At 34.7% G+C, this 18,181-nt stretch overlaps 2 protein-coding genes across 7 annotated transcripts; one reads left to right on the top strand and one right to left on the bottom strand.

Moving 5' to 3' along the window:
* The first annotated feature begins 320 nt into the window (after window positions 1-320).
* On the top strand, window positions 321-1,347 carry LOC126622419 (transcription factor RADIALIS). The gene is made up of 2 exons (XM_050291143.1): window positions 321-727; window positions 1,009-1,347. The coding sequence occupies exons 1-2, from the start codon at window positions 444-446 to the stop codon at window positions 1,031-1,033; spliced, it is 309 nt and encodes a 102-aa protein (XP_050147100.1). The 5' UTR covers window positions 321-443; the 3' UTR covers window positions 1,034-1,347.
* Window positions 1,348-14,426: 13,079 nt separating this feature from the next.
* On the bottom strand, window positions 14,427-16,267 carry LOC126622420 (uncharacterized). 6 transcript variants are annotated; one of them, XM_050291147.1, is made up of 4 exons: window positions 16,108-16,267; window positions 15,843-15,892; window positions 14,847-15,157; window positions 14,427-14,737 (listed from the first exon to the last, which is right to left on the bottom strand). In XM_050291147.1, exons 3-4 carry the CDS (start codon window positions 15,027-15,029, stop codon window positions 14,645-14,647), a joined length of 276 nt encoding a protein of 91 aa, XP_050147104.1. In that variant the 5' UTR covers window positions 15,030-15,157; window positions 15,843-15,892; window positions 16,108-16,267; the 3' UTR covers window positions 14,427-14,644. The 6 variants fall into 6 exon arrangements, with proteins under 6 accessions (XP_050147104.1, XP_050147105.1, XP_050147103.1 ...); XM_050291148.1 differs by having other exon boundaries at window positions 14,847-15,066; XM_050291146.1 differs by lacking the exon at window positions 16,108-16,267 and adding an exon at window positions 15,992-16,064 and having other exon boundaries at window positions 14,847-15,066.
* Between the last annotated feature and the right edge of the window lie 1,914 nt (window positions 16,268-18,181).

Raw genomic sequence — 18,181 nt, 5'->3', positions numbered from 1 at the left:
CATTTTCGGATTGTGAATAATAACTTATGATAGACAAAAAGAAAGAAAATGACTTCAATCAGCTTTATTGGTTCTTCTATCTATAAAAAAATCTTGACCAAAAAAAAAAAAAAAAAATCTTGGAGATACTGATTCTCTCCTTGCAATGTAGTTCTCCATCTTTGTCCTAGTACTATTTCTTCATTGAAATAATTTTGTGGTAGCTAAGGTGACAAATCATTCAAATTCCCCTTCATTTTTCCAAGATCTCTTTGCCAACTGGCACTACCCCACCTCACCCCCACTCCCCCTCCTTATAAAGAGCAGGTATTGCCAGCACTCAGCTCATATCACACACTTCCCTTCACTTAGGTCTTCTCTCCCTTCTCTCTCTCCTTAATTTTCCTTCCAAGCTTTTCACTATAGTGTTTATAGAAAACCATCTTACTCTAAGAAATTATTCAATGGCATCAAGCTCAATGTCCTCAAGAGGCTCTGGCTCCTCCTGGACTGCCAAGCAAAACAAAGCCTTTGAAAAGGCTCTGGCTGTCTACGACAAGGACACTGCTGACCGCTGGTACAATGTGGCCAAAGCGGTCGGCGGCAAAACACCGGAGGAAGTCAAGAGGCACTATGAGGTTCTTGTGGAAGATGTCAAGCATATTGAGTCAGGCCAGGTGCCCTTCCCAGATTACAGGACTACTGGTGGGAACAGCCATGGCCACCACATGAGTGATGAGGAAAAGAGGTAGTCTTATATTGTATAAAAACATACAGTATTGTCTAAGTCCTCCACCTAAACAAAAATTACTATTATTTATTACTACTTTCTGACTTCGTGCACTATGAAACTTCTGCTTAAAATACACAACTATTTTTTAACACCACCAAGTTTTATTTTCCATCTCATTCCATGCTCTAATAAGACTATATACACTGACTTCCAATACCACCATCCACCCAAGTTGATCAAAGCTAGCGTTGATTTTCAGCTAAAGCTAACCCCATGTAATTTTGCATGCTTTGCAGGATGAGAAACCTCAAGCTTCACTGAAGCAGTACAACTCAGTTTATCAACTAGTTAATAAATAAAGATGTCATCAATCGCTTCATCTTGATCACTACATCACTAGCTAAACGCCATTTTAATGTTCAATGACGCTGTGGCCATGTTATAGTTTCATGTTCAGTAGTTTGAGAAATCAAAATCAGTGATTCTTATATGTATGTACTTTGTACTAGTTGCGGTTTCTTTAATTTGTTTCTTGCTATTCTAAGCTTATGGATGCATGTATGTACCAAAGGCATACATGTACGTTGTAATTCTGTGTAATATTCAAGTAGTGGAATCTTATTTTATGTTTTCTATGGTTTGTACTTATTTCTATATATACATTCTAAAATGCTAAAGCTAGCTATGTGTTCCCATAAAAAGAAATGCTGAAGTTATTGAAGCTATAAACATTCAAAACATTACCTTGTTATAACAACTAAGCAAAACAATTAATATAATTATTCTAACCTTAAAATTTTCTTCTCGAACTGCCTTGAAAGCTTATGAGACTTTGACAGGAGAGATTGAGAGAGAGAGAGAGAGAGAGAGAGAGAGAGAGAGAGAGAGAGAGAGAGAGAGATCATGTAGATAATAGAAAGAAGAATACACGGCAATTTTTTTTGGTTTCAAAAGAAACTTGTTAATGTTTTCCGTGAGGATTTTAATCACAAATGATCCTTGAAATTGACCCTCATCATCAAGATGATCATTGAAATTGAAAATCAATCAATGTAGTCCCTAAAAATAGGTGTTCAATTCAATGTGGTCATTCTGTCACAATTCTGTTAAAAATTCCATTAAGTCATTTTTTTCTCACAAATGGTCCTTAAAATTGACTTGCGACATCAAAATAATCCCTAAAATTGACCTGCGACATCAAAATGGTTGCTAAAATTAAAAATCGATCAATGTAGTCCCGCAAGTAAGTGTCTCAAATCAATGTAGTCATCCCGTTACAATTCTGTCAAAAATTTTGATATGTACTGATGTGACACATAAATGAATCACACAAGTCTAATTAAATTTAAAAAAATTACAAATAGGTTTAATATTTTAATAGTTATTAAAAAGTTGTGAACCCAAAAACCTAGTCCATAATTACCTCCGATCCTAGTCCACATTCCTCTATTTCCTTGACTTTGTATTCTTTAAAAAAAAATCTCGATACACCCATCTTTACACACTTTGATACCCTTCACCGAATTGAACCTGGATCAAGATCACCCTTGGTGACGGCTTGGTTGATTGGCAATGACTTTTGGGACATCACTGTTAATATTTAGGCAATCAACATCCTCACAACCTTAATCTTAAGGAGCTTGTTCGGCACTTCCCTGGTGGTCTGGTGACTTAAAGAACGACGAGGTCTACCTTGAGATAATGAGGTAATGACCGAGGTGCATCTATTATTGGTTGACAACTATTTCCAAACCCCCTTTTAGGCCTTGGTTAAGCTTTGTGCCTTTGAGAATTTATGGAAGGGATCTCTCTTTGGAGTAGGTCTTACTATAAGAAAAAAATTCCATTGTACAAAATGGTATGTAGACAACTTTTTTAATTAATTATCACCCATAAGCACATAACAAATTTTTTTTTTATAGAATTGTTGTGGACGGATCGTATTTATTTGCAACACCTATTTTCAAGGACTACATTCATCAATTTTCAATTTTAGGGACCATCTTGATGATTTGGGTCAATTTCAGGGACCATCTTGATGATGTGAGTCAATTTCAGGGACCATTTGTAAAAAAAACCAATAAATCTTGTGGGACCCATTTATGTGCCACATTAGCACTTAACAGAATTTTTAATAGAATTGTGACTGAAGGACTACATTGATTTGCGACATATATTTTTAGGGATTATATTGGTTGATTTAAAATTTCAGGAACCACATCTTGATGGTAAGGATAGATTTCAGGGACCATTTGTGATAAAAACTCTTCCCTCGATGAGGTTTGCCACTTAGAAATAAATAAGGCATAAAGTGAATTCTAATAAGAACAGATGATACTTTAACATTAGTTAAAATCTAAAATTTGAGATTCATTGTTGTAAAATCTAAAATGAGGCTCAAACAAAACCTTGTACTTATATTCATTGTTGTAAAATCTAAAATGAGGCTCAAACAAAACCTTGTACTTATATTCATGAAATAAGATAATGTCGTGATTTATCACACTTCTTGATATAAAGTTTGGAATAAAAAAATTTCTGTGACACCAGTTTGAGTTTCAGTGAGACATGATAACCAAACATTTTATCATATCTGAACAAAATTGTAGCTAGCATTGGTGTGTGTGTGTGTGTATAGCAACATCTTATTCACCTGAACATCTTATTTGTGTAAATAAACGAGGTTGAAAGTGTCAGAATATGACGAGATGAATTACTACCACATTAGTGAGAATCAAAACCGTGAGTCCTTTTTTTTATACAAGTAATACTACTGTTAAGAATCACAAGATGTTTGCACTCGTCACATATATGATTGGATATAGGTACAAGAAAACTTATGTTAACTAGAGCGCGAATAACATTTTTCTACACCTAGAAATGTCATTCTAGACTTATTAATGTGTACTACTTCTTTTGTATTATATTAAAAATGCAAAATAACTTTTTCAAAATGCTAATAACATGTGCCTATTACATCTTGAAACTCAAACCACACCAATAAAAATATCTACATATTGTACCTCAAAAAGACTCATTTTGGTGAGAGCGGGGTCTAAGTACTGGAACAATACAAATTAAGATCCATAAATTATGGCATAAACACATCCAAGAATAATAGTGGAAATATAGTTTGCATTTTGCATATTCACCTAAACCAATCTTCTTTAAGATTTAAATTAAGTTAGGGAGGGTTTGTTCACCAACCTCTCGCAGTATACGAGAGATGCATGTGCATAATTTGTGTTTGGACTTGTGTTGTAGACTTAAGGTCAACCAAGTTACCATATCCAGCACTATTAATATTTGTTACCCCTCCCTTAGAAAATAAAACAAAAACATCCCATCGACAACGGTTTCATGGTCCTAGGAGTAGATTGTACGTAGTTTTTGGTGCGATCGTTTGAAAAGAAAAGGAAAACAAGAAAGAAATTAAGGACAAAACTGGATATTCATTTCATAGCCTTCACCAGAGGCACAGTATTACAATGGGAAACCCTAATGGCTGGGTGTCACTGTTCTTTGTAATCCTACTGTTCCCCGAATAACTAGGAAGATATTTTATAGATAAATAGAAAAGCGGGCTGTAAATATGTAAATATAATGGCTGGAGAATTGACATATGGAAATTACATAGCAATTACATAGAAATTACATAGCAAGTCCAAAATTATCCTGACCCATAGTCCAAGGGAGCATAAAAGTATTTACTTAGTATTACAGTTTAGTAATATTTTTCTTTATTTGTAAGTAAGACGTTAGGTTCGATTCTTGTCAAAAATGAATTTGAACCACATTATTGCTAGCCCATTGTGAGGCTAAACTCACCCCCTCTCTTTTAGTGTAGATAATATTGTTTGTTTGGAAAAAAAAAAACGTTGAATTAAAATCAGCTAAAATGATCCCACTTAGTATTCCAATTTAGTTGTATTTCTTTTTATTTGCAAATGAGAGATATTAGGTTTAGATTTCATGAATAATTAATTCGATATTAATTCCTTCATTCCTTAATATAAATGTTATCGCTATATCAGAAAATCAACTAAAGTAATTGGATATAGGGTGACATTTTAGAAAAATCAGGAAACTTAAAACCTGACCTCAATTGCCACTTAAAAGCGAATTTGATGGGTTTTTCTGTGGTTATAGTTAGGGATGGGCAGATACGCATCGGTTATGAGTAACCACGGTTACCCGCCCTTTTAAATTTCACGGTTACAGTTATGGGTAACCGTTTAGATAAATAAACGGTTATGAGTATTAACCGCATTTATAAATGAATAACCATTTACCCATTTATTTTATATATGTAAAATTAACACAAACCAAGTTCCCTATCAGACAAAACTTAGATCAATGCTATTGTCTATAGTGCATGATTTCTATAGCTAATATAATATAGTTTTCCTTAACCACTTTAAATTTCATGGTCCATTATATATATTATGTTAATATTTTACATTCTGAGTTAAATAACCCAAAAATACTGTCTTTTAACAGTTTTCGTAACCCAAGAATACTTAGCAAATTTTATATTACCTTCATTGCTAACAGTTAAAAATATTGTCTGTAAACTATTATTATTTCAATTATTGGAATGGTATAAGGACTTAAAAAATTAAAATGAGGAAACGTATGATGAATGTACCTGTAGCGGTGTTTAATTGTTAGAAAAAGAAAATTATGACAAATTTTTCTTTTTTAATTTTTAAGTTGTTAAAAAAACACGTAGACGGGTGAAAAATGAGTAAATGGTAAAAAAGAAAGGATAAACGGGTTTAAAAATGATAAATTGGTAAATGGGTACTAAACGGTTACGGTTAAATGGGTACACGGTTATGGGTATGGTTAACTGTTTATAAACGGTTATGGGTATGGTTAACTGTTTATAAACGGTTATGGGTATGGGTATAACCGTTTAGATAATTACCCAACGGGTAAACGGTTATGCGGATATGAGAATAAACGGTTATGGATAAATAATTGCGGTTACCCGTCTGCTATAACCGTTGCCTATCCCTAGTTATAGTGCGGCTGTGGGCTTCGTAATTAGAGACAAATGATGCTCGTCAATCAAGTCTTAGTGGCAGTTGCTCTCGTGAAGCTCATAGGCTTGCAAAATTAAGGAATTGTGTTCGGTGACTTAGAATGCTGAAGAATATCATGGAGGACATCACATCACTTGCAAATGAGTTCACTAGTTTTTCTTGGCCTAACATAATATGGGAAGAAAATTGGTTGGGAGATCAATTTAATGATACGAACCATCGGGTTTTTCTACCAATTGGGGCCCTCCCTTCACCACCCCAAGGGGATGGTGTACAGGTTCTATAATATTCAAATATCCAATATGTTTCAAAATTATAAAATTCTATTTTCTATTCTTCCTTATTTTTTATATTTATATTTATAGTTTTCTATATATCATATTTCTTAGGTGGTCCCATGACCATGTGAAGTCCAAAAAATATATATGTGAAGATCTTTTGAAGACATTCCGAATGTTCAGTTCAAATCTCTTTTGTGCCTATCAAGTGTTTGATGTAATGCCCGCTAGGAAAGTCTTGACAGCTAGTTGCATCAACATTGACAAATTCTCTGTATATCACTCATTCAGAATGCGACATATGTTGATATCTGTTGATATGTGCGCAATATGATTTGGCCGATGACAATAAGCTCACCAAGTGTTCGACAAAATGCTTTTATGAATAAACTAAATTTTTTTGTCCGCTTTGCGCTTTGTTTCTATCTAAAAACTTAATTATATTTAGCACTAGGACCCTCCAAAGTTCCACTCTTAAATCCGCACTGACTCTACACATAGCTTTATAGAAGTGGTTTATGATACTACAATGGTAGTAAACACGTTACAAGGAACTCCCTCTCATGTGAAAAAAGCTTCTCCTGTAAGTTTTTCCATTTTGTATCAAACAATAGAACGAAAATAGTCTTCAATGTGTTTCCCTTGAGAGCTTCCACAATCTGTCATCCGCCTTCCCCACTTCTGGCTTCCTACCTTTTCATTTCTTTAGACACATTACCATAATCCCTCTGATGCTTAACTGTGCATCTGGTAGTCCCTACAGCCTATGAAGTTTGCTTTGTGGTCTTTCCAACCAAAATCCAGTTTCTGCTTATCATTGAAGATAAGCGGACACGAACAAATAACATTTGACCGAGATAGTATCTTGTAACACTCATGTTGGATCTAAATTCGCGCATCACTGTTTGTGAAGGAAGCACAAATCCGTTTAATTATGAAAGACAAACAACCGTAAGTAGCTAAGGACCGACGGTCTTGGCTAAAGTTCTCCGACGGTTAAGTTAGTAAGCAAATATATGTGACTCAAACAATAGGCAATATAATAAATGTGCGATAATTGCATTACTAGAGGTGAACCTAGAATAGTGTATCTATACCAGTCAAGATAGAGACCTTTTAGGATATGGAATTTGTATTATACTGAGAGAATCCTAGAGTATATTTAGGAGTAGATATTGCATCCTCTTAAAAGTGTGATTATTTGTGATGCACGCCAATTCCTAGATTGTAATGATTTCAAGAATATAGGAAACTTGTTGATTCCTTACTAGATTAGGTTTTCATGTTTTACAAAACAAGTATGGTCAATCTCAGAGAAGTCGTCAGACTTTGCCCTCTACTTTAGAACAGGTTGCTGCTTCAAAAATGCAGCTCCGCTATTAAGTCCATGACCAAACTTTTGAGGTGTTCCTATCCTATCTTCCTTACTCCAGCCCTAGAAAATCATGATCCCACAACCCCGAACTAGCATAGCATTAATTTTTTTTTAATTAAATTTGGCCGCAAAATCCATCCCACTTAGCATTGCCATCATGGGAAGTGATTTTGAGGAGATTATATTGATAAACAAGAAAAATACAATATGTCAAGGGGGACATGAGGCCAAACCCTGATCATTAATGAATTCAAACACTACTAAAAAAGGGCCTTATAGTGTCAGTAGATGGTGTCGGTTTAATATAATATAGTGACGGACTAGACAGTTGCGACACTTATTGAACATGACGTCGTATTTACTATCGCTTATAACCGTCATAAACATTTAATGTCGCTTTTAAACCGACGTAAACATTTAGCGTCGCTTTAAAACCGACATACATTTTAATAATTTTTAAATACTAGTGTCGCTTTAAGTAAAACAGTGTCGCTTTAAATATAACAGTGTCGCTTTTAAGCGACATAAAATATGAGTGTCGCTTATAACCGACACTAAATTTTTTTTTTTTAATATTTTGAAACCCAATGTCACTTTAAATTAGTTTTTTTAAATATTTTGAAACCCAGTGTCGGTTTTAAGCGACAGATTGATTACTCTCCCCCGTGTTTTCTTCTTCCTTTCTTGTGTTTTTCCTATTCGTTCTTCTAATTGACAAACCTCTCCCCGTGTGTTCTCTCTTGCATCTTTCTTATTTGCTCTTCCAACTTCATTTATTCCTTCTTCAGAGCAGTAAGTTTTTCTTGCTTGTAATATTTTTATTTTATCCTCTTATGTTTAATTTTTATTTACAATTTATTTTTTGTAGGGAATTTATTTGAGCTAGTTGAGTACATAAAGAATTGATCGACGACGGAATTCTTCCATAATTCAGGTTTTTATCACTAAATGCTTTAATTTTTAAATTGTATGATACACAAGTTTATTTATTTAAAAATTCTAATTTAAGTACTTAGATAAATTTCTACTATTTTTGTTAAATTAATAAATATTTAGTCAAATTAATTAATTTTGTCACTTGAATTGTTATGAGAAAATGGAAATGAATAATATTTATAAGTGTTGATGCACAAAATCAGTGGGGACTTTGGTACAACAGAAAGTGTTAAGTTTGTGACCTTCACTAGATTGCTCCGGTCACTAGTGTGGATACGTATGTAAATGGATAGAGACAGGGAAGCAAACACAAGATGTACGTGGTTCACCCAGATTGGCTACGTCCATGGAGTAGAGGAGTTCTCATTAATTGTGAAGGGCTTACACAAGTACATAGGTTCAAGCTCTCATTGAGTGAGTACTAGTGAATGATTCAGTACAAATGACATTAGGAAATATTGTGAGAGAATGATCTCTATTTATAAAAGAGAGTTTCTAGTTTCATTCTGACATTGACACGTGTCATGTTGTGATTGGTTTCTGATGTTGACATGTGTCGCGCTATGATTGGCTTCTGATGTTGACACATGTCGCGCTGTGATTGGTCTCCTGGTTGGAGGGAAACTCTTCTGGGTCCTTGATAGTATAACGTTGGCCGGTGCTCAGTAGTTTCGGGATTGGTCAAGTATGGTACAAACAATAAGCATTTATGTTAAATTAACAATGTTAAATATAACATGAACTTGTAATATTTAGTAATATAGAATATATTATGTTAAATTAATTTGTTTTGCATTCTAATTGTTATTTTAATTTGTTGTTATTTTAATTTGTTTTTGTTGTTATTTTGATAACTTTTGGTTGTCATTTACTAGAATAGATTAGATGAGCATAATTTTGATAACTTTTTATTGTTATTTTAATTTGTTTTTACTATAATAGGTGTTGAAAATTAAAAAATTGCAATCGTGGTAGAGTTCGAGGGTTGAAAGATAGAAATTGAAAATTCTAATAGTTATGTCTACATGATAGGGATTGAAAGATTGTAGGCATCTTAGTGTCAACATGATGGGGACTTTTTTTAGGTTGCTTGAAGAGGCGGATCAAGATTTGTGGCCAGGTTGTAAGAAGTTTAAGAAATTGAAAGCAGTTGTAAGACTGTATCATATCAAGTGTTTAGCGGGAACGCCAGACGAGATCTTCACCACTTTACTGGAGTTAATTAAAAGAATGTTGCATGAAGGGGATTGTTTGCCTGAATCCTGTTGTGAAGCCTTTCTCAAAAGTTTAAACCTTGCCAATGGAACTCAAAGCTTGCATGTTATTCCTTTTACAAAATCCTCAATTTTCATCGATCTTCATGACATAAGATTTTGTGGTATCCACTTCTGTAAATATTTTAAATTGACGATCAAATTAGTTCATCGTATTCCTATAGGATCAAGGAGTGTAGCCGTAAAAAATCATCAAAATCGGAGATAAAATAACCGTTAAATCGTGATTTTTTATTTATAACCGTCAAAAAGTTTTGTCTCCTTACTTGATCTCTGAATGTTTGTTTTTTTGCAATTTTTGGCGTATGCAATCTCGAAGCATATAAACAAGTTTAACGGTTGGATCAATGAAATTAGTTTCGTAGAATGCGTATCCCATCAAAATGATAGATTCACAAACTCTTAAAGTTTATTTATACTTTCATTAAGTATAACATAAGAATTTGTGGTATCCACTAGTGTAAATATTTTAAATTGAAGATCAAGCTCATTCATTGTATTCATATAGAGTCAAGGAGTGCAGCTGTAAAAAATCATCAAAATCAGAGTTAAAATCACTATTAAATCATGAATTTTCTTTTATAACCGTTGAAAAGTTTTGCCCTGTTACTTGATATCTGAATGTTTGTTTTTTGTGAATTTTGGCGTATGCAATCTCGAAGCATATATAAACAATTTTGATGGTTGGATCGTTGAAATTAGTTTCGTAGAATGCGTATCCCATCAAAGCGATAGATTCATTAACACTTAAGAGTTTATTTATACTTTCATTAAGAATAACATAAGATTTGTGTGGTATCCACTAATGTAAATGTTTTAAATTGAAGATCGAATTCATTCATTGTATTCATATAGGATCAAGGAGTGTAGCTATAAAAAATAATCAAAATCGGAGTTAAAATAACCGTTAAATCGTGATTTTTCGTTTTATAACCGTCGAAAAGTTTTGTCTCGTTAATTGATCTCTGAATGTTTTTTTTTTGCGATTTTTTTTCTGATGTGATCTCGAAGCATATACAAACAAGTTTGACGGTTGGATCGTTGAAATTAGTTTCGTAGAATTCGTATCCCATTAAGTTCAATGGTGTGTGTATATATATATTTATTAAGTAGATTTAAATTTATTTATTTTGTATGTATAACACTTAAGACATTGAATGGTATGTATATTTAAGCTGATCCAATGGTCGCCAATTTTTAAAATTTAATTTAATAATATATATATATATATATATAATTATTATAGTTTTTAGGGGTATAAAATTGTTACATTAATAAATATAATTATTATAGTATTTTTTAGGATTATAAAATTATAAAATTAATATATATAAAATTATAGTATTTGAAATATTAGGCGGGAAATTTACCGCTTGTTTGCATGAGGAAATGGATGGAGAGACTTAGTGTCAGTTTTAACCGATGCTAGTGTCATTAAAGCGACGCTATGTGAATTTCAAAAAGTGTGTCAGAAGTTGGCATCGGTTTAAACCGACGCTAGTTTCATTAAAGCGACGCTATGTGAATTTAAAAAAGTGTGTCAGAAGTTGGCCTTTTTTTAAAGCGACGTAATGTGAATTAAAAAAGTGTGTCAGAAGTTGGTGTCGGTTTAAATTGACGCTAGTTTCATTAAAGCGACGCTATGTGAATTTCAAAAAGTCTGTCAGAAGTTGGCGTCGGTTTAAACCGACGCTAGTTTCGTTAAAGCGACGCTATGTGAATTTCAAAAAGTGTGTCAGAAAAGTACCCATATTTAAACCCCTCTCTTTCCCATTTCAACCGTGCTTTCATTTCTCCCCCAATTTCAGACTTTCTTCTTCTCCTTCCCCATTTCATCTGTGCGTCCCCTTCTTCCTCCTTTTCAGTTTTTCCTCAACTCTTTCCCCATTTGCTTTGGATCACCAGTTTGAAGATCAACATTCTGAGGAACTCCAATTCGAGGAGGAATAGCTTGAAGGTGGTTCATTTTTAAATTATTGTGATTATTAATTTTAGTTTCTATTTTGTATTCTAACTAGTTTTATGCTTAAATTGAAAATTTATTTTTGTTTCTTGGTTTTTAATTGTTTTTTTCTGTATTTATGCATGTTGGATCTGAAGAGCAAGGACACTGGAAATCGCAGATCCATAATTTTTGAAAGGTATAAAACCTGAGTTTAATCTATAGAGATTAGAGCCCTAATGTTGAAGTAGTAAAGTATTGGAGCACTGATCTGATGGCAAGCATGGCAGCATGGAGTTGCTAGTATTATATATGGCAGTATGGAGCTTCAAAATATGTGGTCTTCGACAAAGGCAAGCACAGGAAAGCATCATGGCAGCTGCTAGTATTATATGCAAGCATGGAGCTCTCATTAGTATTATATGTAATTGTTAGTTTTTTTATCTTCATCTTGTAACCAGTTCTCTAATGGCTCCTATATATGTGTTATTTGTACTTCCTTATTTATATGAAATAGAATACATTTAACAAGAAGTTCTACACCCAAAAGACCCCAGTTGAATTCTTGAATAAATTGAATCTGTGAAGTTTGCATCTCATTTACCATCTGTGTAGGAATGCATGATAATTATTTTATTTATCGAGATGTTGGGTAATGTCGGTTAGGACCGACAATAGATTGAGTATTTTATTTGTTAGTTGCTAGTTGACGTCGGTTATGACCGCCATCACGTCAAAACATCACGTTGCTTTAAATCAACGTAAGACTGGATATTTTATAATTTAATTGCTAATTTGCGTCGCTTTAAACCGACGTTAGTTTCAGTGTCAGTGTCGCTTCAAATCGACGTTAGTATCAGTGTCGCTTTAAGCCGACGATGCGTAGTGGCGGATTAAGCGTACAAACCGACATGGAAGCCCTTTCGCGATGCTAGCATTAGTGTCGCTATTCAAATCTGACATTGCATTGTTTTATGTCGGATTTTTGCTAAATTTCCGACAAAAATTGGGTCTCTTGTCGGTTTTTGCTTCGCCAGTAATAGGGTATATTGTAGTAGTGAAAAAAACAAGTCAAAACCTCTTTTAACAAAGAGTAATGCTAAGAAGACTAAATTTGCAAACTAAATGATGTGTCACCAATAGGAAATGAGCATATTTATCAACGTTTAAGTAATAATCCAATCATCAATTTCCATATCATTTAGTTTACAAAATTTAATCTATAAATTTAGTCTCCTTAGCATTGCTCTTTAACAAAACCTATAACAAGAAAGCTTGAAAAGGTTGTAACAATAAGCAGATGCAGCACAAGGAGGGCATGAATCCCACCAACAAACACCAGGTGATGCATAGTGTAGACATCGAATTTTCGGTGAAATAAATGTTCACAAACGCATTTAAGTTTTGACATGCCAGGGCATACATGGCATGCGCCACGTGTCTCATAAATCGTACACGTGGATGTGACTCATCAAAATCAAACTAGTCATCAAGAATGGCACGTGCCAACATCTGGTGCAAATAAATTATTTGAATTTAATTTAAATAAACCAAATATTAATTGATGAAGTCAAATCACGAACTGGTTCACAAATCAAGTCTTGGTTCTTTAGTCAATTAATCAAGCCCACAATCAGGGCCAAATCCATCTGTAGTCAAGGCTTGGAAAGCCGATAAATAGGAGGCTCCAAGACAAAGAAAGGGGTCCGGAAATCATTTCACGCTCATACGCTGAAGCTTTAAAATTTTGAAGCTCTCAAGCACTCAAACCCCCCAAAGACTCAAACACTCAAGAAGACTCGGAAAATCCTTCATGTTCTTCGTCAAAACCTGTGAAGAACCACCAAGCACCCCTACACGTGCCGGTTCCTCCATTGCCAAGAGCCAAAACCTTGCGGCATTCGTTCATCCAAGATCAAGTGATTGCGACCCTTGGATCAACAACACCACACATCTACACATATCAAATTGTAAAGAGATTGTAACCCTACAAATTCATTAATACAAATCTATTTTGTACACGTGTTCTTGTCTCATTTGTCGCAAGATTTTCGTGTTTACACATAGCATTAAATTTCATTCACTAAGCGGACAAGTTTTATGGAAGCTAGAATTGCTTCTGCTCAGAAGGCATATAAGAGTAGAAGGAAAAGGATTTACGTTTTGTGTGTAACTAACCTGGTGATTGAGTCAGGGTTGTGTAGTGTTACGTTTGAAAGGAAGAAGAATGCAAGAGGGGTTTTGGGAAGTGGTGAACCAGGGCATCAGCGGTCAAGAGAGGAAGCTCTCGAGATATGTTACATAGGTACGATTGTTGCTCCCACGAGTTTACTTATTTTAAGAATTGATTTTCTGTTTTCGCGTAACTGGGTAGCCGCGACCAATAAATTCAAGTGATGGTGCGGGCCTGGTGTGGTCTCTGTCGGACACGACTGGCGCCGAGAAGAGAAGACGCAGGGACACCGACGCACTGTTTGCAAATTTTTTTTAAACATACCTACATATGCACTGCAAAATTTTTTGGTGCCCCCATCAATTTTGAGCCCTTGACAGGAGCACTGTTGGTACTGGCCAGGGCCGGGCCTGGGTAACCGAAACTACGAGAACAAATCATCCGAACTACAAGGACCAAAATCATAGTTTGGCCTTCACAATCATGTCGTCTAGTAGTAGCAGTCCTGCCCTGTGCAAGTTTCACATGATAAAATGTCCTTTGTAAAAGAGCCAGTTCTTTTCAATATAAGCCATAGTTAGCTACAAGAATGCGCGCCTGTGCAAGAAAATCCATTTTTTACTAGAATAAGTTTGCTACTCCATGATTGATCGCCCATCAAATCCGACAGTGAATTGGTACATACTACTTACTAAAAACGATTATAATAGCAAAGCAGAATAAATCACATGAAGAAGTCATACCGTCATCAACACTATGTATCACCAGAATTATTCGTGCTGGTCAAATTGAAAGTGTAGTGCCACAATTTTAACAAATTATTTATCACCAGAATCTAATTGGTTAAAGCCGGGAGCAAAGTTTGATTTTCAAGATATCTGCCTATAAATCGCAAGAGAAGATGTTCTATTTTGCCACTGTGATTTGAAGGGGCAGAGTACTCTCAACTTCCTTGGTGTCAACACTCCTCTCAGCAACATTCTTTGACATTCCAAACATCTGAAAAAGATTGTAAAATTATCCAATCAGAATCAGAAGCAAACCAATTGGACATCAAAAACATTTGTGGATAGGCTGTATTAGCTTTAAATGTGAAGGGGGAACAAACCTTCTGCATGTTCTTCTTGAAGCACGTTTTGTGTTCATCCATAGATGCATTGACAAAATCATTAATGTGATCCTTTACATCCTCCAAGAGAGTGGCTTGCTCGTTCTTCTTCTTTTGACATGAAGTGGTGGCTGGGGTTGCAGCAGCCGGTAATGACTCATGTTGAGTTTTATGTGATTCCATGGTGAGTAGCACCCAGAAGTCATTCGTTATAGAAGATCTGGACGGATGACAGATCAGTGGACTTCAAAGTTAAAATAATGCAAACCGATCATTTCAAACTAAATCCAAGGACTAGCCACAACAAGTCACTGCAAGAAATTCAATACTATCATCATATGCAGGGTAAAAAAACTGAAGTAGAACCAACCAGCGAAACCCCTTGGTTTTCAATTCTTAAATACAAAAAAACAAGGAACCTATAGACGTAGTTAATATAAAGAACACTCATTCAAACCTTTTCATCAGAGAAGCTGGATCTATGTATTGGTATGTTAATATGCAAATTGGCAAAAATGTATTGATTTTTAGTGTAAACAGAAGAAATGTGAGGGCAAAAGAATTTAGGATACAGCAGCTTTCAATTAAATACGACATAAGAACATAAAGAACCATGAAAGTTTTCAGATGGCCTCCACACCCTATCTGCTAGCATTATATGTTAGTCTCTCTAGTGAACCATGTAGAATAAAGCTCAAGGAAAACCCTTTTTTCGGCGCTAGTTCCTTTTATCTTCTTGTGGTAACACTAATTAAATGAGATTCAAAGGTTGATTATTGTTTTAGATCCCAAATGTCCCACAACCTCTATAGCCAGGGAAAAGTCTTTCCCAAATTTTCGAAAAAGGAGCACTTCTCTTCCATGAAAAGCAAAGAAAATCTTCAACTTATTCAGATCTTATTAAAAGTGGGCAGTCCCAAAATAAAATTCCATTCGAAATCAAGCACACCAAGGTACGATGAAATGCCACACTGAAACTATCACAGGAAAACATACCGTACACCAAGTTGTTCAGGGTGGGCGAAGTATAAGAGCTTGTAAGTTGTCTTTGATTCGAAAAAGAAAATAGTAAGAGCAACAATTAAAATTAATATCAGGTGATAAAAGATTGAATAAAAAGCGAAAGATTCAGAACCAGCAGATACCTCTGATCGCAAGAGAAAGCAAGTCCTAAGGTAATTCGCAAAGAAATTTTATAATTTTGATTTTATTATTTGTTGAAGGAAACAGAAAAATGGGGTTTCGTATTTATAAATTATACCTGCTTGGTGAAGGAGGAACCGCCTCCAGCTAGAGTGGTTTCCAAGAAACGGAGGCCAGGCAGTGTACGTTGTAGACTTGAAACGTGACGCTCAATTATGGGCAAACGGGACGGAGTTCGAAGCTCTCTTTGGGATTCTGGTTTTGTGATTTTTTTGTTTGTTTGGAATAAATGATGTTATCTACTTAAGAGTGAGGGATGGGGATTTAGCTTCACAATAATTTTGTTCAAATTTGTTTTTTACGAGAATAAAAAATATTTGAATTGAATCATTCTTTTTTAATAGATAATAATGTTTCTTGCAACACGCTTTTTTGCAAAAAAAAAAAAAATGTATTTAATAAAACCGTGCTACGTATAAACTTTTATTTTCTTTTTCAGACTTATACTCAGTAACTATATTGAACAGTGTTCCAACTACAAGAAGTTCTCAGTGTGGTTATTTTCTCTTCCTGGCAAACATATAAAGTTGTGCTAAAGAATATCCATAGAATTTTTTTCTACTAAATGTAATTTCAAAACCAAACAAAAATGTAAATAATTTATGAGATAGAGCACCCTAGCAAATTTATAAACAGTAGTTTGGTGTTATGAGGAAACCTATTAAAAGAAAGGGTGTGATATTCACATACCTCTTTTTACTTCTCACATACCTTTTTAATTTTCGGCTGTCGGATAAGATAAATTTAAGAAGATCAAATGACAAAAATTTACAAGAGTTATGTGAGAAGCAAAAAGAGGTGTGTGGATAGCACACCCCTAAAAGAAATAGGGCATACAAATTGCATGAACAACCTGAAAAGCTTATCTCGTTTTGCAATGCATATTAAATTACCCCATTAAGCACCCCATATGAAATTGCATTTACTTAAAAAAATTATATTTTTTATTAGAAGACAAGATACATATGTCTTTTTCATCTTTTCAAAAAATATATACGTGTTGTAGACCTATTTGATTGAATTGTAAATTTGATTGAACTGTATTTAGGACTAGAGAGGGAGAGGAACAGTTGCAAGAGAGAGAAGAGAGAGATTTAATTGTGAGGTGTGTGTTGTATCACCCCATTGTGCCTATATTTATAGTAGTAAGATAGGTTAAATCCTTACCCCTTATAGGATTACAACTCTAATAGGATAATAACTACTAAAGGGAATATTTAAAGATATCCCTAGATACACTAGGATTTACCCAATCACATTTCTATTCTAAATATGACTGCAACACTCCTTCATGAGTGTGGAAATACTCAAACAAAATATGGCATCAGATCTTCAACAGATAAGGTAGAATAGTTGATGAAGTTGTTGGCACAACGGGCGAATGCAAGTCTCAAATTTAAAGAAAGTATGCAGTGGTGGTAAAACTCACAAAACCTCGCTATGGTAAAACCTAAGGTAGGTATAAAACCTATAGACTAAGGAGAAAAGTGAGAAGTATGCATAATGTCTAAAACAAATGTCAGACGGGACGAAAGTAGTGAACTCAATGAAGTATGATCTCCCAATGATGGGTGCCTCATCAAAACCTAGTTAGGTAGCAAAAACCCAGTGGGAAAAATGCTCCTATCGTAGGAAAAAGAGTACATAAAGATCAAGTGAGTATGCTTTAGGATACCCCCTGAGTTAGACATAACTTCCAAATAAGAGAACTACATGCAATTCAACTCAGATAATTTAGGCATACCGATTCTTTGGACGAGCTTTTGAAAAGCAGACTTAGGCAATAACTTGGTAAAGAGATTGGCCAAGTTGTCCTGGGAACGGATTTGCTTGACTTCAATGTTCTGATGCTATTGTTACTGGTGAGAATAAAAGAACTTCGGCGCTATGTGCTTGGTGTTGTCTCCCTTGATGTATCCCTTTTTTAATTGCTCGATACATGCTGCATTGTTTTCAAAGATCATTGTAGGAAGGTCAACAACGGTAGTAAGATCACTAGTGCTTCGAATATGTTCCTTGACTGCTCTTAACCAAAAGCACTCACGCGATGCTTCATGCAAGCCGAGAATCTCAACATGGTTCGAAGAAGTCGCAACTAGCGTTTACTTGGTAGACCTCCAAGATATAGCAGT

The sequence above is a fragment of the Malus sylvestris genome, chromosome 5, assembly GCF_916048215.2.
Source record: "Malus sylvestris chromosome 5, drMalSylv7.2, whole genome shotgun sequence".
NCBI classification, from domain to species: Eukaryota; Viridiplantae; Streptophyta; class Magnoliopsida; order Rosales; family Rosaceae; genus Malus; species Malus sylvestris.
This window is presented reverse-complemented; position numbering and strand designations above follow the sequence as displayed.

Excerpts from the sequence above, each read along its gene's own strand:
- LOC126622419 (XM_050291143.1), top strand. The coding sequence starts at position 444 with ATGGCATCAAGCTCAATGTCCTCAAGAGGCTCTGGCTCCTCCTGGACT. Across the intron at positions 728-1,008 it reads ATGAGTGATGAGGAAAAGAG|GATGAGAAACCTCAAGCTTC; the intron begins GTAGTCTTATAT and ends CATGCTTTGCAG.
- LOC126622420 (XM_050291147.1), bottom strand. The coding sequence starts at position 15,029 with ATGGAATCACATAAAACTCAACATGAGTCATTACCGGCTGCTGCAACC. Across the intron at positions 14,738-14,846 it reads TCAAGAAGAACATGCAGAAG|ATGTTTGGAATGTCAAAGAA; the intron begins GTTTGTTCCCCC and ends AATCTTTTTCAG.